Source organism: Hippopotamus amphibius, chromosome 4, assembly GCF_030028045.1.
Source record: "Hippopotamus amphibius kiboko isolate mHipAmp2 chromosome 4, mHipAmp2.hap2, whole genome shotgun sequence".
Classification (NCBI taxonomy): Eukaryota; Metazoa; Chordata; class Mammalia; order Artiodactyla; family Hippopotamidae; genus Hippopotamus; species Hippopotamus amphibius.
Genome location: NC_080189.1, coordinates 56,604,860 through 56,629,807, shown reverse-complemented (window position 1 = coordinate 56,629,807; position 24,948 = coordinate 56,604,860). Strand labels below are relative to the sequence as shown.

Sequence of the window (24,948 nt, the reverse complement as noted above, 5' to 3'; positions counted from 1 at the left end):
AGCAAAAAAACTGAAATTAGAATCCAGGTTTCCTTTTCTCTTTTCCAGAACTACAGCCAATATGCCGTATGACTGTAAACATTTCCTAATTGGCTTAATGACAGTTCGCTTAGCTGTTTTAGGTATGACAATGCCTATTCCCTCAAATATAATCATTTCATTTTTACTCAGGATTGGCATCATAAACATATAGAAGTAAAGATTCTTAAGGACAAGCAGGATTCTTTTGAAACAGCTTGCCTCGCATAGGAGAACTGAAATATTATCTCATTCTGCTTTCTGGAACTAAAAACGTAGCCAAGTTGGGGCTTGTGGATGAAATTTAGCCCTTCAATACATTAATCATTACAGGATGAATGAGTAGTAACACACCAAACAACAAGAAAACAATCCCATTTACCCTTACCAAAGACATTTAAAGTTCATTTCTCATTACAGTTTTTTTTTAACTAAATGTATAAAATACTGAAAGCATAAAACTATAAAAAACAAAATTTTTATACTTACTGAATAAGGAGGGGTAGGCAGGGAAATTTTAGAAATAAGCTTTAATATGTGCCCATTTCTTTTATGAATAAAATGAAAAATAGAAGTATTAATAATTACTGAGTTATTTTCATCCAAATGTTCACACAGAGGAAAAGGATGTGGTAAAGGCACACGAGATTCAACCTCATAAACGTCTTCATCTTGTTCTTCCATCCACAAGCCACTAAGTTTGACAGTTGCCAAATAGGTCCTGTAAGAATCCATTCTTGTCGTTGTAGCTGCTAATTACCCTCATTTGCTTTGCCAGTTTTCCACTACACTAAAAAGTTCTGTTTAGTTTGTCAAGATACACAACAGCAGTATGAAAATTTCTCCTTAGCACTATCAAATAGACATTATAAAATTAATTCATACACGTAAACAACAAAAAACCCCACAGATCTAAAAAAAAAACAAAACCCTAGATCTCCATCAGTCTTCATCAAAAAAAAAAAAAAAAAAAAAAACCAGAACAAAAACAAAAAAACAAAACTAAAAGCAAGCAAACGTTTTTAATTGAATAATTACTGAACAGTTGAGGAATGGAAGAATGAAAATATAAATATCTAATTATCTAAGTAATAAAACTGCTTTCGGTATCAAATATGTCTGTGGAAATAAAAGCCTTCCAAACAGAACCTGGCAGGGAAAGTCAAGTTTCAGTCTCCATAGCAGCAGTCTTAAGAAACGTAGTTGCAACATTATTTCCCTTGTTCTTGCTGCTTCACTCAATGCTCTTCTGAACTGAGCTATTCAAATAGCCTCTCATGCTGAGCCAAAGGATTCTAGTCAGTGTCCCCTGAGGAAAGGTCAGAACAGAGGGTGTGGTTTAATATCTTTACCTATAGGTACCCTGACAGGTGGAATCTGAATTAACACGCCCACAAAAAAGCCTGCCTAACAGGATCCAAGTTCCACGTCAGAGCTCTGAAGAGGATATTTAGATAAAAGTTTATAATGCTTCTAAGATAAGCTAGTGTTTTTCCATTCCATTAAAAAACTTTTAATTTAAAAATGTGAAATCAAGTAGGTTTGAGTCCACATTACCAATTAGTTCTTCAATTATATCCAATAATGATAATTATTTCTGGAAAACTTAGTATTTCCTTTTGATATTTCCATAAAATAATACTTATTCTTTTGAGCAGTCATTCAAACTAAATATATAGTTCGGTTACAACCCATTTCCACATTGAATTGTTTTTGTTTTTTAAATTTATTTATTTATTATTTTTGGGGGGGTACACCAAGTTCAATCATCTGTTTTTATTCCACACTGAATTGTTTACAGAGTAATTGTTAAGAAAAAAAACCCTCTCTTTTTAAAACTGCACTGTATATAATAGTTGGTAATGACAGTTTGTTATCTTATGAACGCTGACTAAAACTAAAAAGCACAAGTTGTGTATAATGGCCTTCTGGTAGCTCCAGAAATCTCGGCAGAAGTGAATAAACCAGCTACTCAGAATTTTAAAAGATGAACAACACAGTTTTTCATATTAAAAGATCCTCAATAGTGAAAGTCGTTTTAAATAAATGAAAAATCTTTCATTGTGGTGTCTTTTCTCTACCCAGTAACTAAATATCCTTAACTCATAAAACCTTTATCTACTACGGAAAAACAAACACTAAAGCAAGCATATCAACAAAAATCCATTTTACAGCACTTTCACTACACAAAATATCTTTAGAGGAGTCAATACTCAAACCCTTCACAGTCAGTTATTAATTAGGACAGAGAAAATGAGATTCTTATGGTTTCTTATGTGACGCCTCCAGTTAGTTTGTGAACACATCTTAACATCTGTACATCTAACCCTACTACTGGTGCAGCTAAATTTGACTTTACTGGGGCCTCAGCAGATACAAAATCATCAATATCCTAGGATGCTCAGCTTTATGAATTGGTTGGACCCAGTCTCAGCATATTAAACACCTCTCAAAATACTCTTTCTCAACTCCCTCTGCAAATTACAGTTTATTCTGATAATCTGGTGTCCAATTTCTCTGATTTGAAGCAAAAAGAAAAAAACCCTGAAAATAAGACATATCCCTTTACAAACATAAATCTTTAGGTCAAGGCAAGAACTAACTACAGAAAAGAGAGACAAAAAAAACTAGGAGGAAAAGACTCAAAAAAGCTGATTAAGACGACTTAGAATGGGGCAAACAGCTCTCACAACAACAGTACATTAACTGATGGCATACTATATTAATTCATGTTCAGAAAGGTAACCCTGAATTAAAATATTTCTAATTATAGTCTATTTTCCCCCTACTTCTGAAAGCATGTAAAACTTGTGTTTATCCATGTAAAACAAAAATTTATAAGTAAGGGGTATTCCCTTATAACTAGGAACATAGGTCAAGGTTAAGAAATTAACCACAAAGAAAACACAGTAAAATTAGAGGGGGAAAAGACTCAAAACAGCAGTAAAGATGATTTAACATAGGGACAAACAGCTCTCCCCAAAACAGCATATTAACTGATGGTATATTATTTATATATTGATGTCCAGATAGATTACTTTGAATTGGTATAATTCAAATTATATTCTTTTTTAAAAAATTTTAGAAAGCACATAAAACTTTTCACAATCAAAAACAGTTAAAATAAAATTATTTCAATTTTTAAGAGGACAACCCTTTAATTATGCAGACTAGCTCATTATCCCCTGGTTTCGGATAATCAAGATTTTAATGTATATTTGGGAAGGCTATTATTAATTGGTGGTATACAGTTATGTTTAGCTTTGCTTTAGTTGTACAATGTCAAGCTATTTAATCTTTTCCCCAGAAGTATTTCCCTCAACTTGTAAAACACTTCTGTTGCTCTCATTTGTATTTTGATTTATTTTTTATTTTTCTAAGGTATTTAACAGAGAGACTGAATCCTGGCTACAATACCTCAACAGGGCCCTGATGGATGCTTACAATATACAACACTGGGAGCAACACCTAATGGCAAATGTATTTCAACACTTTATTACAGTTTATGTTTAAAACACAACAGTGACAAAACAAAATCTTAACTTACAGTACTACTGTTTCATCCTCAGAAAAAGGCTCCTTTTTGGAGAAAATATAGAAACATGTACCTTAAGTTCCATTATTCTAAAAAATGATTATTCATAAATCCATGAGAACTGCCTATAATGGAAGTCATTCTTTGGGAATAAATTCCTCATTCATTGTTTTCTTCTAACACCTAAAGGAATTTCTTGGTAAATAATTTCCTATGACTCTAAACAGTACCTCTGGATTCTGGAAAACTTTAATTTCTTAAAGACTGTTTCCCACAGAACAGTCCAATTCCTATTTCTACCTGATCCAGGAATCAAGAATCTGAAACCACACTCTCAAAGATAACTTTTCTGCAGAACTACAAAGAGACTACTAAATAAAGACAATGTTAAAAAGATTAACTTTCTAAGGGCTTGAGAGTAGTCTGTCAGCACTTTTACTCCTATTCCAACAAAAGCTATCCCAACCAACAGGAAACAGCAATAGGTTGAATACAAGCCTGGATATATTCAATATTTATGGTATCCTGTTTCAGCAAAAGAGAAGTAAAATCCATCACAGTAAATGTATTATTATATGGATTTGGATATACCACTGGGCAAATCACTTGTGAAATCAAATACATAAAGTAAAACACTCATAAAAGATATTATGAAATCAGGCTATAAAGGCAAATACCCTGCCTGATACTTACTAAAGAAAATAATTCTAATTCTTTTATTGAAGCAAGAGGCATCTATGGAACCTAAAGCAGCCCCCAAACTTAAAACTAAGTACAAGGCTTAATCATGATTTTCCACTAAAATTACATAACATATAAAACCAAACCAGTTTAAAAAAAAAAAAAGGAAAGAAAAAAACCTTGATTATTTGACAATATTTACTTAGACTACAGGGCCTTTTCAATGAAACTCCTCCCCAACCCCAAACAAAAGGCCACAATCACCAGCAATAATCTCTCTCACCAATCTTAAAGGAGGCAGAGTCTCTCTGATCCAAAGGCCACACCTTCCACTTGTGTCCTGGATTCCTTCCTCATCTACCCCAAGGTTCTGGCTCCACAAAGCCTATCCCCTCTGACCTGCATCTTCAACTCTTCCACTGTTACCCAATATAAACATTTGAAGCTTTAAAAAAGCATTCTCCCTCTTTCAAGCTAGTGCTCTCCTGTTTTCCTCACTGCCATATATTGACATATCCAATGGGTACTAAATCCTCAGCATGCATTACCTTTCCGTGGTATCTGACACTTATGGAAAATCACTGCTCATCTGGCTTTCATGACACTATTCTCTTGACTCTCCTCTCTCATTCTCAATTTCTTTTGTGGACTTATCTACCTTTATTATCTTTTAAATCTCAGCACTCTACCAGCACAAAAAATTAGCTTTGTACACTCTCCAAAACCATGGTTTCAAATGTCTTTAAAGTGATGACAACTTCCAATCTAGTCTCCCAAACTCTAGACTCTAGCGAATATCTTCTCCGTCTATGCATTTCAAACTCAGATTATCCTAAAACTGAACTCATTATTCCCTTCCTTTGTATCCCCCAGCTCAGTAAGTGAAATACACCAACAACTTAGTTGGTCAAGGATTCATGTGTGGTTTCCTCTCCCCTTCCTTATCCCCCACATCCAATGTCACGCCAACTTCTATAAAATTCAACTTCCCACAAGTTTTAAAATCACTTCCCTCTTGCCCTAACTTGATTCTATCCCTTTTCACTTGGAATATTTTTTTAAGAGTCTCCTGTTTCTTGCACATTTAGCATCTCTCCTATTTTCCTGCCCATCTATCCACCACACTGCTGCCAGAGGAAAGCTCTCTAAAGCACAAATTTGATATTATTTTCTACCAAAAACATTTCAATGACTCCGTACACTTTTCAGCATTAAGTTAAAACTCCTTAACTTAGCCCTCAAGGGACTTTGTGCTAACCACTGCTATTCTTCTACCCTCTGTTTCCCATATTCCACCCTGGATGTTTACAACACAAAACTATCCACTAGCCTCAGACACATCATGCTGGTTTACACCAACATGCTATGCCATTTGCCACAAATTTTCTTCTTGATCCACCCACTTAGTTGCTACTTGTCCTGTAAGTCTATACTTAAAAGACTCATTTTCCCTTGAATTATGCTTTCACCTCCATCACTTCACTGAAACTGCTCTTGTAAAGTAACCAATGCCCACCCCCCCCACACCCCTGGATTTCAAAATCCACTCCTCAGATTGTAACATGACCTGTCAGCGGTAACTGACAGAATGATTCACTCCTTTCATTTTCAAAGGGCAGAAAAAGAGGTGGTTAAGAGCAGGGACTCTGAAGCCAGACTTTCTAGGTTCAAATTCTAACTTACACCTAATTTATAAGCCTGGGCAAGTTCTCTAACTGGTTTCTATGCTTCTGCCCTGCACCCCTCCATCCCCCCAGTCTATATTTAACAAGGTGGTCAAAGTGATCTTTTTGATAAATGTAAGTTTGATCAGTTACTGAAAAATCTTTAATGACCCAAAGCTGGAAACAATCTGTATGTCCTTTTGATAAACAAACAGTGCATCCATTCAATGGAACACTCCTCAGCTCTAAAAACAAACTATTTAACACACACAGATGAACCTTACATGCATTTGTTAAGACAATGAAACCAGACCCAGAAGAATGCATAATGTATGATTTCATTTATGACACTCTGGAAAAAGGCAAAACTATAGGGACAGAAAGCAGCTAGTGGTCGTCAAGGGCAGGAGGTGGAGGAGGAGCGGACTATAAAAGAACAGAGCAGCACCAGGGAATTTTGGGGTGATGGAATTATTTTGTATTATGTTTGAGGTGGCAGATACATAATTCTATGCATCTGTCACAACCAAAAGAACTGTCTACACACAAACTGAAATTTACTGTATGTAAATTTTAAAAAAAAGTAACCAAAGTGTGGGGGAACCCAAAATGGAATAAAAACTATAACAAATGATTCTAATTGTACTAAAAATGAAGAATTAAAGATGTGGGGAGAAAAGAGTTAACCTAAGATACTTTGAAAAACATTATTTTGATTATATACTGTTAGGCTAAAGACCAAAAAGTACTGTACATAAATGTTGCACTCTAGTTAGTAAATCTGTTTTACAAATTTCACAGGGGTATAGGTGGTTAGCAACTGTAAAATTACTTTATGGGTATATATGGGTATGAAATTATTTTATGGGTATAAATGGTTAACAAATAAAGTAAAACTACTGTAGATTATGAGAGCCTGGTTTCTAACCTTTGGAGAACAAAGGACAAACGAAAGGGGAAAGGGTAGAAAGAGTGCTGTGGTACTAGATGGGAACTGGAGGTATCAGTATGAATTTATATTTTTATTAAATATACAGATAGATACAGAAATAAACACAGATGCAAGAGTTAATATACTACATATATTTTCAAACTGCCTGCTGAGAAAGCCATGACACCTTAGTAACAATAAGACATACAGCACCCAGGTCTTGGTTTCTAAATGTCATTCTCCAGTAAAGGGAACTTGAATTCCTTGGAGAAGTGGTTGATTCTAGGGCTGAGGCAGGGAAAATACAAGATGGGCCTGGAGCCTTTGATAATGCAAATGCTCAAAAGAGTAATAAGCACTTTGAAAGTGCACAAGTGTCAACCTGAAAGAGTTCTTAATGCCAAGCTGGAACAAAACAAACTACTATAGCATTGGATTACAACCCATTGAAAAAAATTAATAGCCATGAGTCCATATGGAGCCTGATTAGTTAAGTAAATAAATGTGAGTGAAGAAACAGCTCTTACAGACTATTCCAATCAATAAATGAAGGAATGATGAATGAATGGATGAATGACAGAAAATCACCATTAGAACACCACAGTAATAATTGCGCAAGCAAGATCTACCAATGGATGCTAAGATTAATGGATGGAAGTTTAAACAGAAATGGGATATTTGCATAGTATAAAACTACCTCCCCCACGATATTTATTAATTACAAAAGGAAAAGAGTAATAATATAGTGGAGAAGCCCAGCCCATACCACAAATAACTGAGATTAACAGCACCAATAAGAAGACATGTGCCTTTTGATTTGACACGCAGAGAAGGGCATATCACCTCTGCGGTATTCCTGTCAAAAATGCATAAGCTACGTGTAATCATGAGAAAACATCACACAAAATCAAACCGAGGGACATTCTACAAAATAATTGGCCAGTCCTTTTCAAGTGTCAAGGTCATGAAAGGCAAAGATAGACTCAGAAACTAACAGTCAGAGTTTGGAGAAGATGAAGTAGACATGACAACTAAATGCAATGTGGGATCCTGGAATAGATCCTAGAACAGAAAAAAGGGCAATAGTGGGAAAACTGGTAAAATCCAAACAGCTTGTAGTTTATAGTATTATACCACTTTTCATTTCTAAGTTTTGATAACTATAGTATGGTTATGCAAGATGTTAGCATTAGGGAAAGTTGAGTGAAGAGTACATGGGGGGCTTCCCTGGTGGCACAGAGGTTAAGAATCCACCTGTCACTAAATATATGCAGTTTACTGTATGTTAATTGTATCTCAATAAAAGTTCTTAGAAACAAACAAACAAACAAACAAACACTCTACATTGATCAAATAATAAAAGCAGAGCAATTGTCTGAAACAGTTGGTTTCATCAGTCTTTAAACCCAACACCTCTGCCTGGAGACAAAATGAAGCCTTTCTTCCTCAGCGGGCAGTCAGCTAGATCAAAAAGAGGCCAATGTTGGCAAGACTCGGTCACCTACTAAGAGACATTCTCTACTCCAGACAGAGCAGAAAAGTAAGACCTCTCAAAAAGGACACTCAAGAAGTGGAAGGACTGAGAAACAGGGCAATTTATAAACCCCAAGGGAACTGAATGTTCTTCGTGGCCATCCTACACTTCTGTTCATATGGAGAGCATAATGGAGTACCAGTCACATCTCAGTGCTTTAGTTCTGGAAAAGTATAACGAGACAAAGTATGTTTCTTCTAGTGATAACTTGGGGTAACGACAGCTTTACACTTCTGGCATTTTCAGACATTTTCTTCAGGGCAGTATATGAGTTTGGTGCTCTACCTACAGTCTAATAAGAACTAATAACGCTCATGATGTTGGTACTGTAACATAGGCCAATTTCCCCCAAAACACTGTTTCTTCATTAACATATACATCAGCCTATTTTTAAGAAATCTACTAAATTTATAATCACTGAAAGCAATACTACTATGACATGATAGGGTCTCTCTATTATTTTTTCTTTTGCAGAACTTGGCATCTGTAACACAAAAGGCATTGTGGTATCAACTAAAAACTGCTTCATTTTATCCTGAAAAATACATGTGAAGAGAGAGAAAGGAGGACTAGCTAAAATCCACATATACTCCTCCAACAGATGTTCAGTCTCAGCCTCCATCTTCACCAAATTTTTAAATAAATTCTGACATGAAAAAAAAAAAAAAAGAATCCACCTGTCAATGCAGGGGACATGGGTTTGAGTCCTGGTCCAGGAAGATCCCACATGCTGTGGAGCAACTAAGCCCGTGTGCCACAACTACTGAGCCTGCACACTGGAGCCCATGAGCCACAACTATTGAGCCCATCTGCCATAACTACTGAAGCCCGTGTGCCTAGAGCCTATGCTCTGCAACAAGAGAAGGCACAGCAATGGGAAGCCCACACACCGCCACGAAGAGTAGCCCCTGCTCACCACAACTGGAGGGAGCCTGTGCACAGCAACGAAGACCCAACACAGCCAATAAATAAATTAACACATTAAAAAAAGGAGTACATGGGAACTCTTGGTACTATTTTTGCAACTTTTCTGTAAGTCTAAAATCACTTCAAAATGACAAGTTAAAAAATTGTACCCAATGACTCCACATCTCATTAAAAATTAAATTTCAAGTTCTATGTGATCTGGTTCCCAGGTACCTCTGACCTTGTCTCCTACACTTTCCCCACACTTCTTGCTCAAGCTGCACTGGCCTCCTTGTCAACCACACAAAGAACTAGCACATGACCACCTCAGGACCTCGTACTCGCTATTCCTTTGCCTGAAATATTCTTCCCCAACTTCCCTATGTGGCTGTCTCTTATACTTCCTTAAGGCATATACCTGACTATCACATTACCAGAGAGGTCTTCCTTAATTTTCCTGCATAAAATGTCCTCTTCCCCCATCATGCTCTGTCTCCCCCTATTTTACTCTTCTTCACAGCAGCTATCACCATCGGGTATACTATGTTTATTTATGATCGGTGCCCACCACTATACTGTAAGCTCTATGAGACCAGGGACTTTGTACATTTTGTTCAATGCTGTACCTCCAGTATCTAGAAGAGCGATTGTTACGTACTAGGTGCTCGATAAATTTGAGGAATGAGTGACTCATCTCAAAGCATCAAGTCCTCCAATAAGCTTTATTTGTTCCCACCTTACCCTAAACTGTCAGATACTGCTCTCTTTTCTAGTCTCAGGGTATCCTATGCAGAGCTATTTACCTGAATTTCTCTTTCACTGCAAGCAAAAAGATATTACAGCAGTGCCAGTACTTTTTTAAATTTTTTTATGACAAGTAAAAAGAAAAATCAAGATAAAAGGGAAATATTCCATTATGAAGAAGAACCAAATAATGACTTATTAAAAGGAAAATGGAATGCTAGTCATTTCACAAAGAGGACTACACATTACTTTGTATCAATCTACCGGATGATTAAAAATATTCATCATATTCAGGGCTTCCCTGGTGGCGCAGTGGTTAGGAATCCGCCTGACAGTGCAGGGGATGTGGGTTTGATCCCTGGGCTGGGAAGATCCCACATGCCTTGGAGCAAATAAGCCTGTGTGCCACAACTGCTGAGCCTGTGTGCCACAACTACTGAAGCCCTCGCGCCTAGAGCCCATGCTCTGCAACAAGAGAAGCCACCGCAATGAGAAGCCCACACACTGCAACTAAGAGTAGCCCCTGCTCTACGCAACTAGAGAAAGCCCGTATGCAGCAATGACGACCCAACACAGCCAATGATATAGTAAATAAATAAATAAATGTGAATAAATAAATTTATTCAAGAAATATTCATCATGTTCAAAGTAAATCTAGTTATTGATGAGAATATTCTGAAGAAGTCTGTGTCTTTAAACATCTCTCCATGCAAGAGTAGTAACTGAACTAAAGCTCCTATTCCCACAGCCTTAAGAATATAATTCATCTAAGAAATATCTGATTTTTATATCAAACGTCAACAACTACTTCAACCTTTATATAACAGATTCATAGAAAACTTCAAAATTCAGCTAGAATAATGTGAATATTATAATTTCTAGGTCAGTGGTTCTCAAACTTTAGTCTGTACCAGCATCATCTAAGGGACTTGTTAAAACACAGGTCTTTGGACTCCATCATTTTGTAGGTCTGGAGTGGGGACTGAGAATTTACATTCAGAACAAGTTTTTAGTGATGTTTATGTTGCTGCTTTAGAGACTGCACTTTGAGAATTTCTGACTGCCCTAGGCAAAATTTCTGTGATCTATTCGGTGATATTCAAACTAACACAATACAGTAAAATCTATGTAACATATTGCTGCTACAGTATTTAATAAACTGAGAATAGTCAAGCTCCTACTGTAACTCACTACTTGCTCACATAAGCAGGTTTGATAGCCTGGGAAACAGTCTTTCAGGTGGATCTCCCACACTGGTCTGTTGACACTGTTAATGGATTATGGGGAAAGTTTCTCTTCAGTAGCAGGTAGGAGCAAGTCCAACTACTGATCACTTCTGATTTATTTACCCTTTTCCATGGGGCTTGTCAAATGACAAACATATTGCATTAATCAGATTGTCCATAAATTACAATGAGTATCAGGTAGTAGAAACAGTATTAACAGAGCTTGAGAGCCAGGTCAAAAGTATTTAACAGTGGTCAAAAAAGGAAAAGTATTAACAGCTTTTCTCATGGTATAAAAGATAAATACAGAAATTAAACTGATGTGACTGAAATAAGCAGAAAAGAAAAAAAAGCAGGATCATGTGGAAATTCAGTGCAGAATCATCTATACCATATAATTTTCACAGACTAAAAGGGATAATTATGATGCATTTGCATTCACACATTAAGATGCTGAAAAGCAACAGTTGAAAATGCTGGAATTGGCCCAGCTGACTCAGTAGAGTAGCATATTGTAAAAGTGGCTTATGCATAAGCATTCTAAAAGAAAGCCAATCCAGGGCTTATGTCAATTTTAAAAAGTAAAGATTTTAAGAGATACCATATATTAGTAGAAAATATATATTTTTAAATTGTAGCTATGGAATTTCACATTATGACATAGCATTCATGATTCCAATGCTGAGCGTAAGTCTGTTACACCTGAGGCTGAAGAAAAATGCAGTAAACATTATAATTCCTTGATCCAACAGTATAATTTCATGTCTTGTTAAATGAATAACACAAATGAGGCTGGTTTTAATTGCTGCCATTTCCTTAACAGCACTTAAGATGTTGGCAGTGAAAAATAACTCGTGACTTTAGTAAAGATGGGAGCCCTATCACTGTGTAAATAGTCAAACTTTCTGTTAGTAAATACACAAAGATTTGAGTTTTGAGGAATACTACACTTCTTTTAGTTCTCTGTGGATGCTCAAGGAAATTTCTGAGTTATTGAAGCAAAACCTTTTCAATCAGTTTGTACCTGATGTGAAAGAAAGCTTCAGAAAAACAAGAATTACCCAAAGATAGCAATTTCTTCTGTAATATAACTATATATCACATTGTATCTTCAGAATTTATCTATGGAAACATTTTTGAGACCTACTTAACTGCATATGAATACCTTAGTTGCATACCTTCAGTTGAATACCTTCAGTCAATCAAGGTGCAATCCAGAAGTTTAACAGTAGAAATATATTATGATATATTCCCCTGGCCAATCAGTGAATTCTCACTGCAATGTGTGGTAGTTTTAGGATTCTTTTGCTCTCAAAGATATGGTCCATACTCTATCACAGAAGAAAATTTAGACTATCTTCAAACAAAGAAGAATGAACCTGAGGAAAACTCTGGTTAAGAAAACAGTCTTCACAGCTGAAAACTATTTGGAGGGCAAATATTTCACTGGAAATATATGTTGTATTGACAATGCCTTCTTAGTTTAATGCCACTAGAACTTACCAAGAGGAAAAAAAAGAATAATGGATTGATAATGATGTTAACCAAATAGTAGGTGGTTAACAAATTATTTCAAGGGTCACTAAACAAGAGAGGACTCAAGAAATGGTGTATAATCACTGACAACCTAAAAGTAAATAAATTTCGCATTAAAACATAATATATATAGCAATATTTGTCAAATCTGATACACCCAATAGTCATTGCTACTGCAGAAACAGAATAATTTCTTACAGGAAAACAAGTAGCATCAATGGAGGTCAGACATCGGAAATAACAAGAGATCAAAGATACCCAACTTCTCAAATTTTGTTTGAAATGCACATGGATCTAGAATACTCTGAATAAAGATATCAGTGAAAAATGTTAATAATACTGGCCTTGTAACTGATGACAATGAAGCACTCATGTGAGTAAGATGACAGCTATGACTCTACAGTTAAATTACATATTTTTAAAGTAAGTGAAATTTCTTCATTTTAAATCAGCAAATGATTTTTAAAATTCTGCATAGAGAACTTAAGAGCCAATTACTACACAGGTTGTAAAAATTTTATAGACAGAGGAAATTGCAAGCTAAGGTATAAGTACAATGGTATATACTCTCAAAAGTTCTATGAAAACAATACTTTAATGTAGAAACTGCCCCTCACTCTTTAATTTCCTACCAAGGTAGTAAAGCGATGTACTCTAATCACATTTGTGAAAAGAATGTAAAAATCACGTGAAGGAATTGTAGGCTTGATTTGTTATATTTATTAGTAGTGTTACAACATACTTGAGCACATGGTCTGTTTTAGAGATTCCTTATACTATTCCTTCAAATAAATAATATATATTATAATGGAATATTTCACACAATGGTAAAGTTAAAATCTCTTTTGATATCAAAAAAAGTAATGTGTAAGAGGCCAGGAAATCTGCAAATTAAAACACTGAATTTTAGAATTGAAAGAGTCCATCAGCAATTGGTTGTCACAAAGACAACCAATTATTAAAGGGGAACCAAACTAGATTTCTGTGAGACAGTAGAGAGAAAGCATTTAGTCATCATTCCCTGGCTTAAAAGAAAACCTATTTCAAACTCAGTATATATTAGCAATATAAGGAGGTTACCTGACTACTAGTTTCACTTATGGCTTCTAGGAGTTTTTCAACTGCCACTTGTAGTCGAGAGCTAATATTCAGCATAAATTCTTCATTTTCAGGGTCTATTTCAGTTCCAGTAAAGCCACTCCTCATGAGCCGTTGTGACAGCTCCGTTCCTTCCTCAGTTATTTTGGACCACATGCTACTGTCACTTCTTGGTATAGCACTTCCAGAATAAGAGGGTATAGATTCATCTGTAACCAGAATAACAGTAATTTAAAGGTATAAATCAATTATAATTAATAATTATAGTAAAAAAAGGTTACAAAATAAAATCAAATTAAAACTTGAAATCATGGAACGATAAGGTATCTTAATAACATTGCAACAAAACAAATTAGCAAATACAGAGTATAATGTTATTTGATGACCATGTATAAGAATGGGAAGAATAATGCTATGCTAATAGGGCTTTGCATAAATTAATAATTGGGATAGTATTTTTTCTTTGATAAAAAATTTAAAACACCTTTCAATAGATATTTACTAAATAAATGCCCATCATGTAGGGGTTACCAAGTAATGGAGACACATACGTGGCAAGATTTTGTTCCTATCCTCAAGGACACTACAGACAGTGTAATGAGAAAACAAATATCTAAACAATAACATGAAAGGAAAAACATCGTGTAATGGGATAGTCCAGGTGTATCAGAGGATAGAAGTGCTTGATTTCGTATGCAGCAGACTCTCTGATTTCTGAGCAATATATGGGGCAGCATCAGCCAGACAGTAACAGGGACTAAGACCTTTTTGTAACTTGCTACTTTTGTAATAGGTATATTGGGAAGAGGTTAGACTAATAAGCAGTTGTAATTTTAACTATGGACTTGTATTTCCACACTAGTCTTTTTTCTTATGTAAAGAAAATTGAGTTTACATGGGCAGAAGATAAAGACTTAGAAGTGTTTTCACAGGTTACTTATCACTGTCATGGAATATAGTACTCATTTGTGGCAGCATGTTATAATCGAACAATGAAATTTCCTGAAGAGGAATTACCTATTCTTTTATTACAAGTAGTACATTTCTTATCAGTAACTGTACAAAGTTAACAAATTAAAATCAGAAGAAAATTTAATTTCCAAAGTACTTGTAATAAACATTCAGTTTGATACAATCCCCCAAGGAGAATAAGAGCTATTTATTAAAATGTGTTGCTAAAGTAGCTGGTGCCATTTGGAAGTCTCTCAATCTCATGTAGTAATGATATTAGATGTGGTTTCAGATATAAGATCTGAACTCAGCACAACTCAATATTCACTAAGCACCTCCTCTATATAAGTCACTGGCTGAAGAATCCAAAACTGCATTCTAGAAAATGACTTTATGTGGACTTGTTTTTTTTTAAGTCTTTATTGAATTTGTTACAGTATTGCTTCTGTTTTATGTTTTGGTTTTTTGGCTGTGAGGCATGTGGGATCTTAGCTCCCTGACCAGGGATCAAACCTGCACCCTCTGCATTGGAAGGCAAAGTCTTAAACCACTGGACCACCAGAGAAGCACCTAGAGAGAATGACTTTAAATATTTGCTATTACATAGGTTTATCTAATCCTCAGTGTAGCAGTAAATATAATTTCATTTTGCATTTTTATTCTCAAAATTGAAAAACAACTACTAGACTGGTATTTACTTATATTATTCCACATCCTCAAAACTGAATGTCTTGATAACAGATTAATAGTTTATAAATATTCATGGATGGGGGTTGGTCACAGATTGGAAAAAACTGAATGTATTAAGACAAGGGAGAAAGAAAAGCAGTAAAAGATGACTCTGGGTTTCAGATTTATCTCAGCTTAGATGATTCTTAGACAACAGAAGAGTCCATTAAGACAAATACTAAAAAATTAGGAAAAAGTGTATAGAGGAAGCATGAAAAATGATTAGTCTGAAGTGTTAATGGGCTATGTGGAGGAGAGAAGTCAACTTTTGGAAATTTGAGTCTGTAAAGACTTCGGAGTCATTCGCAGAAAAGTGAGAGCTGAACCTTGGAAGTAGACACATTTACTCTAGGAGCAATATTTAGTGAGAGAAGGATAAACACAGTTGGAGCCTCTGTATAGAAGAAGCCAATGAAAGAACCTATGTAAAAAAATGTCAGAGAAAGTCAGGAAAGAGATGTTCCAGCAGACAAGAAGAGAATGTTTCAAAAAGATAGAGACTTCAATGTTATTTGTCTAGAAAGTCAAAACAAGACGAGGACCGAGAAGATGCTACTGGATTTGACAACTGGAAGATCAAGGTTGTCCTTAGAGAGAAGAGCTTCGGTACTGAGAAACAGAAACCAAAGCTGGTGGAAGCAAGAGCTGGTCTAACCTCTCACAGAGTTTGTAGCGGTTTACCTTAAGAGCGGAGCAAAGTTGAGAAAAACCAACATATTTTTTTGTATTATGAAAATATAAGCATGTTTTTGGGTATAGAGAAGGAATCAATGGTGAGGAAAAAAACTGAAGATACTGTATGTTACACTGGAACAAAACTCAAACACAAAATACAAAGTACATATAAAACAAAATGGCTTATAAAAAGCCATGATTAATTTTTTTTAGTTTGTAAAGAAGATAATTTAATGAATTTAATCTAAAAATTGACATAACCACATCATAGGAGTAGAAAAATTCTCTTGCAATCATATCTCTCTAAACTTGAACTATTTACTTAGGTATAATTACAATGTAGTTTTGTGAACCTTTTTTCACTTGGCCAACACACGTTTTGCCTTTCTGCTATCTGCATGACCAAATAATATTCCTTTTAGAGTACATACCATTGTTTAACATTTTAGTTTCCTTCTGAAATTTTTTATAATGTGACAACTTTCTGCATTATAAATGCTTCTTTTTGTGGATTTTTGTCTTTAGATTGTCAGAAGTGTGATTAATATATATATTTAATCATCATTACTTTAGGCTCTTGGAGTATATCACCACATTTAAGCCAATTTCCCCTAAATTCGGTATCATGTGAACTCTTCAGTGTCATATACTTTTGCATAATGGGTATAAAGACTAAAGATTTAAAATTTTAATTGCTGGGGGTGGGGGAGGGAAGGACTGGGAGTCTGGGATTAGTAGATGCAAACGAGTATATATAGAATGGATAAGCAACAAGGTCCTACTGTATAGCACAGAAAACTATATTCAATATCCTGTGATAAACCATAACAGAAAAGAATATGAAAAAGAATATATATGTATAACTGAATCACTTTGCTGTACAGCAGAAACCAATACACTATAAATCAACCTACTTCAATAAAATTAAAAAAAAATGTAATTGGTGAAAATACTTCATTGTTTTACTAACCATTTTTTTAAATTGGGGTATAGTTGTTTTATAATGTTGTGCCAGTTTCTACCGCACAGCAAAGTGGAGTTCTCTATGCAATATAGCAGGTTCCTATTAGTTATCCATTCCATACATATTAGTGTATATACGTCAATCCCAATCTCCCAGTTCATCCCATCCCCCTCCCCCAAAAGCCACTATTAACATTGTTGATGGCTAATAAAAAAACAGACATTAAAATACCCACAAAAGATGAAGATGTGAACCAACTTAATGTATTTTACTGATAACATTTTGAAGATATAAACAAAAATAATCTGAATATGTTCCAATGAAGATACAGAACTTTACTCCAATGAAATAAAGGAATGAGAACAACATGAAACATGTACTATATTTATTATAACTAGTCTTTAGCAGGAAAAATTAGAGAAAAATATACATTGGCAGGACAATTTCGTAACACGCCAATAGAAATCTCAGAATCACCAGTTTGGTGAAGAGAATCATGATTTCAGATTGGCTAACCACTCAGACTTGTGTCTTAAACATGGCAGATGATGGTTATTCAAAAAGTCTTCAGTCATTTATTTTATGGATTATACCATGTTCATTCCATATAGATAGCAATAAGCTTCTCAGTTTAAGCAGGGCAGGTGATAGCACAGAGCACTGCCCTGCCCCAACGACCTGAAGATCTCTAGGGCTCCAACTGGAAACCACTGACTCTAGTCTGACTCTTGTACTTGACAGGTGAGTAAACTGAAATAAAGCCCCGGGAGGCTAAGAGACTTGCCCAAGGTCACAGTGAGCTAGAACAAGGACCTCTTCATTACTAATCCAGTATTTCTGCTGGAACATCAGACTGCTCCAAAAAAAAAGCTGCAGCAAATAATATTCAGTCCCTAGTTTTCTAAGGGGGAGTTACAGGTATTTTACCACTGAACCATCACAGTATAGGCCTAAAGGACATTTTCTTTCAACACATCCTAGGGGATCTCATTTTTATGAATAGTCTAATAGTCACTCAGGTTCAAGTGATTTCACATTGGCTCAAAATTTCCCTTCAATTTCATAAACTAGGTTGCTCTTATGGGGAAGCAAACATTAGCAGGTCAATTATTTATTTTTTTAGATAGTTAACAAGTCCACACATGTTTAAAATCTAAACAAGTTCAAACCTGAGGGCTGCAAATAGATTTCAAGTGCTACTACCCATAACAAAAAGTCATATAAAAATTGAAAAACAAGAGCTGCTTCATAATCAGATTAAAACTGAACTTTTTGTTATATTAAATAAAACAAAATATATCAAAAGTTCATTTTAGTTTTTATAATAATACTTTCATGTTAGCAAATATGAAGAAATATCAGAAAAATTGTTACATTTGGAACATGGTGTCAATCTTTTAAATACAGTATTTTCTTAGTTTTCAATTATAAATCTATTAATTCAATATTTCTTTCAAGATGGAAAGTGAATCTAAGTGCCCCAAATGATATTAGTGATCTTCCTAATTTTGTTACTAAGACTAGCATATCACTGCCAAACACAAAAACATAAAAACTAATTAAACAGAAATTACACATTATAACACCAGCAAAATTCTCATCCCTGCTTTGTTTTCATACTATGTTTAACAGTGGACTTAATTTTTCCTCTTGTATCTTAATATTATTCTTTCAGTATCCATTAACAGTTAAATAATTAAATATTTATTTTAAAAGGCTTAAATGATTCAAATACATATAAAGTGGTATTAAGTAAAATCTTAAGTACCATGATTTTATTTTGCCTTGAATCGGAATTTCAGTGCCTCCTTCACTGGACTAAGAATTGTTGTAAAGCAGAGAGCAAAAAGAAATTGCTCAATACATTGTAAATGTCTGTATAATTAAACTGATAAAACTACTTATAACTGAAAAACTATTATTGGATATCTTAAAATAGAACACAGATATATTTAATCTGTAATGGGAGATTCAGATGCAGCCATGCAAGAAAGTAGGCTAATAGATCAGATGTCCCTTTAGGTCTGCTTTCTCATAGAAAAGGAACATAAACATAATCCTCTATGCTTGAGTTAAATTACCAATTTATTCCTTTTCATAATTATGGGAACACTGCTCTGAAAGTGAGTTTATTATCTTTTAAGATACGTTGTTTGCCGAATACTTCAGCAACCACTTTGAGACATGCCTAGGAGAACTGCTAACAAAGCACAAAATATTCTTGTAATGTACAGAACATTCCTCAGGGTGTCTTTTGAATATGGTGTAGGTCTTCTTTTTTTCTTGTTTTTTTCCTATTTATTTATTTATTTATATTGGCTGCGTTGGGTCTTCCTTGCTACACGTGGGCTATCTGTAGCTGTGGAGAGCGGAGGCTACTCTTCATTGCGGTACATGGGCTTCTCATTGCGGTGGATTCTCCTGTTGCAGAGCAGGGGCTCTAGGCTCCTGGGCTTCAGTAGTTGCGGTGCATGGGCTCAGTAGTTGTGGCACACAGGCTTAGTTGCTCCGTAGCACGTGGAATCTTCCTGGACCAGGGCTTGAACCCACGTCCCCTGCATTGGCAGGAGGATTCTTAACCACTGCACCACCAGGGAAGCCCCTGGTGTAGGTCTTAACTGTAGCACAGCAATATGCCTCCTTTCCCAGATGGTTAAGTGAAACTAATTTATTAAATAATTGTTTTTAAAAGAAACATAATTTGATAAGTACTTTTACAACAAGATCAAGAAAATATTACCTAATTCTTTCTATACATCAAGATTCATATGCAGAAAACAAATAGCCCTTGATTGAGAGCTTAACCAAGAGAAAGTTAATTAAAAAAAAAATAGGACTTCCCTGGTGGCGCAGTGGTTAAGAATCTGCCTGCCAATGCAGGGGACACGGGTTCAAGCCCTGGTCCGGGAAGATCCCACATGCCGCGGAACAACTAGGCCCGTGCACCACAACTACTGAGCCTGCTCTCTAGAGCCCACGAGCCACAACTACTGAAGCCCACGTGCTCTGCAACAAGAGAAGCCACTGCAATGAGAAGCCCGTGCACCACAACCAAGAGTAGCCCCCACTCGCCACAACTAGAGAAAAGCCTGAGCGCAGCAACAAAGACCCAACACAGCCAAAAAATAAAAAATGAATAAACAAATTTATTAAAAAAAAAAAAAAAAAAAAAAATACTTCTACAAAGTCTGAAAACAATGAGTTTGAAAGTTTAAAGTTACAGTATTATCTCAGCTCTTACTTCTAAATTTTAAAAATTATCTTTGAATTCAACTGAGGTTTTGTTTTGTTTTGTTTTTCCAACTGATGTTTTTAAAATCAGGTTTACTTAGAATTCCAAATGAAGCTTTTCTCTGCACTTAGAAACATACTACTGGCCAACCTGTAATTCAGTAAACTTTCTCTAACTGGGGTAATTTCTTCTCATTTCTCCACATGAAATCTAACAAACAGAATGCTCTCAAAAATTGCATAAACTGGCATTTTTATTTTCAGATGACTGGCCTCCAACTGGGGAGAAGTTCTTAAGTATGGAATGCTGAAGGCAGGCCTTGATCTTCTGGTCCAAGTGTTCAGACCCTATCTTTCTCCATCTGACAAAAACTTTTCCATTTAGAGGGTGGTTTCAGGATGCTGCTTATACCTCGTGGATATTGGTAAAACTCCTGAATGTTGATATGGAATTTTTCTCTTATTGGTGGAGAAATTAAACAGCCTTTGGTTTACGTAGCACAGTAATAACCCTGAGTACGTGTAATGACAACTCTAAGAAACCCCTTTGCAAATGCAAAACAATAATGGTATTTTGAGAAGAGTGGCTCTAGTGTATTTGTGTTTGGAAGTCTTTTTTTTGGGAAAATACTTTAATATTCTCTCTTCTGTACTTTCAACACTAGTAAAGTGCCTTGAATTCAGCAAGATTTATTGAAGATAAAGATGATAGTTTCAACAGCATATAAAACTTTTACCTCCTGTGTGTTCCTCATGGACACATGACTTTATTGGTGTCTCTGCTTCTGACCTCCAAATCAGGCTGGCTGATGACTGACCTTTACTAGATCTATCTAGAATACCAAGGACATGGCGACCAATTGTTTCTTCAACAGCTGCTGTAGTCTTTACAACTTCTAAGAGAATCTTTAGAAGTCTGTTATTAGCTTTCTGGAGTGCATACCTGTATAGATAAGGAAATATTTATTAAAATGTTTAATCTTTTTAAAGCAAACACTTATGTTCCACAAAAAAATACACTACAAAATATCTGACTTAAAAAGTACAATTGCATATGATCCTATTAAAATAATATGCAATAGCACTTACAATGAAGTGCTTTTTGCATTTGATTTATTTTATAATTATAAAATCTGTTTTCTTCTGAGAAATTTTCATCAGTGAACTATAATATTTTTTGAAAATGTGCAGCATTTTATTGACCTGAAAGAAATCAAATAACTAAAGTTTTAAGCTAGTAGACTTTCTAAATTAGAAAATTTTAGGGAAATGCAAAAGTTCAGTTTTAAAAAGTGTGGCAGTACCTAAGCATATGCAAGTTATTGAGTTGGTAATACCATTCATGGTTACTCTTACATATTCTACATTTAATCTTTTTTTATGTTGAACAATATATTTTAAAATAAATTCAAAAATTCCACCAGAAAAAAGATGTTTGTATTTCTATAACTTAATGATGATAATCTACATGGTTAAATTACAAAAATAGGCAGAGACCTGTTTTTTAAAAAGTCTATAGTACAATTTTACTATCTGCCAACACCAGAGGGAATATCTCAAGCTGTTATTATATCTGCTCCAGAGACAGAAACTTCTGAAGTTACATATACCACACTCATTTCAGCCAGGAGAAGGAACATATTTTCAACCAAATGGAATTCATAGTGAATCTCTCTTTTTTACAAGTAATACATTCTTATTTTAAAAAATTAGAAGATGCTCCTAAACACCCATCAAAATATCTCAGTACTCAAAGATAACCACAGTTAACATTTTAATGCCTACTCTTCTAGATATTTTCCTTCCTTTCTCTCTCACAAATACAGACATTTTAAAAACAAAAAACGGGATTATCCTGGACAAAATGCTTTTCTAAACTTTCTTTTTTCTTTAACACAAATATGTTCGTGTATAAAGAAATATACTTCCATAAATGGTGATTCAGAAGGTTATCTGATTAATCTTCTGAATAACTAAGCAACTCTCTTATCCTAACAGCTTAATCCAACAAAAGTACTACAGTGGCAAACTATATATTTAACACAAAATAAGTGACTTTCACGATAAAGGTCCTCTGACTTAAGATAGTTTCTCTTTCAACTTCACACTGTGGGAGATCATCAACAAGCAAGTTAAAGGGTATCTGTTTTCACAGGCACATGACATAACTATTTTAAGACAAGGTAATAAATGGAGCAGTTTTCCTAGTGTATTTGTCAAGTGAAAAAGACAGTTCTATTTTCATACCTAGATCAAGTTCTCTGGTTACATAAGCAAGGGTATTAAAAATAAAACTCTAAATAATTTCGTTAGTAGGCAGTAAGTAAAGGGTTTTATTTCTTTAACTTTTCCTGAGGTTTTTGTTCAAGCCTCAAATACCCCAGGACTAGGATAATTTGAAAGTATTTCTACATAAGAGAAATGCTTAAAATTAGTATGATGGTAAAAAGAAATAAATAGAAATACTCATTTATCAACACTCACTATAAAAATCCCTAAAAATTAAACACTGCATAATTTTTAAAATATACGAATTAGATGTTTATTTACAAGATCTTGTAAATATACAAGATGTTTATTTTATATTGCCATGGTAACTCTAATTTTCGTACACTGTCTTTCTTGTTTGAGTTCCATACTGACTGTGTTCCATACTGATGATCCAATGGGGAAGCCAAAATCTTAGGGGCCAAATTCCTCCATGCAAGCTGAGGAAGGAGGTTAGGAGGACACAGAGGGTTGACAGTCACAGAAATTGGAAAAGGAGGAAATTTAGTTAGTAGATATTAGTTTTAATTTAAAATTAAAGAAATTATTTTCATTTGAACAAAACAAATTTTAAAATATTGTGCTTAAACTCCTTAATATTAATGTGGGGTAACTATTCTCATTTTTATATTAATCTCTACAAAATAAAAAGTAATGGAAAGTTCTGTTAACATCGGATTATTAATTTATTCTTCTATAAAAGTGGGATGTGGATTGAATGGTCTCATCTGTTATAAAGTAAATGCATGAAAAAGTTAAATTTAGACTATCACATTTTATCGTTTAATTTTTTTTTGTCATAAACAAACCAGGGGGTGGCTTATATTGAATGCATGTCCAAACAGTGAAGGAAAAAAGTCACAAGTACCACTTTGTTTTTAGGATAAAAAATGGCATATGAGCAGAATACAATTAATTAAGAAAGGTTCAATAACCAAAAAATGCCTTATCATTTACTGAGTGAAGTATATGATCAATATCCAATAAAATTACTTTATATACAAAAGATTTTTTAAAATTCATCTATTTAACCATCAAAAACTCATCATTCTTTACACAGAGTACAATGCACAAATAAATGTACAAGATAAAAATAAGGACAAATAAAGTTTATAATATTGAGATGAGTATTTTAACTCACTTTACATTGAAAAAATACATGTTCTGTATACCTTTCATTGGACAGAATTTCAGGAGGCACCTCTTCAGGTTTTCTGTCCAATTCCTTTTCTTTAAAGGTCTGTTCCTCAACTTCTTGGTTTTCATTTCCATTCTGTTTAAGTTTGTGTAAAGGTAGAGAGGATAAGACAGAAAGAAAACCTGTCATCCTGGAAACAGCATGTCACTCTTCCATACTGTTATGAAGTGAAACAGAAATCTCTGCGTGCAAAACAGACACTGTTTGAAATAATATTTAACTACGTTTTATCAAGAGATTAGCATTATCAAAAAAGGTAAAACAGTCTGGTGCACAGATGAAAAAAATATTAATGGGTTCAAGCTAAGGCATGCTATAATAAAACATAAAATAAATAAAATAAAAGTTTGTTAGGCTACTCTGCTCCTTGGTGAAATAGCAGTTGCTGCTAAATCACTGTCAGATTCAAATTACTTTAAATGGAATGTAAGGCATCTTGACTCCACCTACCTTAAACATAAATAATCACAAATATGTTGAGCTCATACATAAAAAATACATTTCACACCAACAACAAAGACACACAGATCCTACTGCGTTGCTGATCCATTGCTCCTAGGTGGGCCAAAATCCATACTACCTGTGTTTGCGTACTGCTGTTGCGCAGCTCACAACACAGCTTCTCTCTTCCAGCTAGAGACAGCTGCTTTAGTGCTTCCAGCTCCTCTAAAAGCACCCTCTCTCTTTCTGAAACCAGGTTTTCATTATCTATTGAGGATCTCTAAATAAGAAAAAAGGTCATGAGAGAATATTGTTTGCGACAGAAGGAAAAGCAGGAATATCAGCAGATTTCTTTTAACCCCCTGGAACCAATAGGCCCTGGTTCTACCCCGATTCATATTCCATGATTAGGGGTTAAGAGCATATATAAAGTTCAATGCAAAATTTGAAACTTTAAAAAAAGCTAATTAGGCTTAAATATTCAGCAATTTTTGTAGCTCAATTAATATTATTTTTATATGCCAGTTTTGCATTGAAAATTCAGAAGTTTAAATTCACAAAACACGATGAAGAAAAGCAAAATTAATTTTTCCAAATGATATGGCTTATGTTCAACTG

General features: G+C 34.7%; 1 protein-coding gene across 6 annotated transcripts in view; it reads right to left on the bottom strand.

Annotated features, from left to right (window-relative positions):
* Positions 1-24,948, bottom strand: part of AKAP9 (A-kinase anchoring protein 9) — a 147,217-nt gene that overhangs the window by 44,534 nt on the left and 77,735 nt on the right. For 3 of the 6 annotated variants that reach the window (XM_057730301.1, XM_057730302.1, XM_057730303.1), the window contains exons 19-22: positions 24,470-24,610; positions 23,864-23,964; positions 21,161-21,366; positions 13,856-14,082 (exon numbers count right to left, since the gene is read on the bottom strand). In XM_057730301.1, the coding sequence (XP_057586284.1) occupies positions 13,856-14,082; positions 21,161-21,366; positions 23,864-23,964; positions 24,470-24,610 (675 nt within the window). Of the gene's footprint in view, positions 1-507; positions 862-13,855; positions 14,083-21,160; positions 21,367-23,863; positions 23,965-24,469; positions 24,611-24,948 lie in introns of those variants that run through there. The other 3 variants (XM_057730304.1, XM_057730306.1, XM_057730305.1) reach the window with 2 other exon arrangements.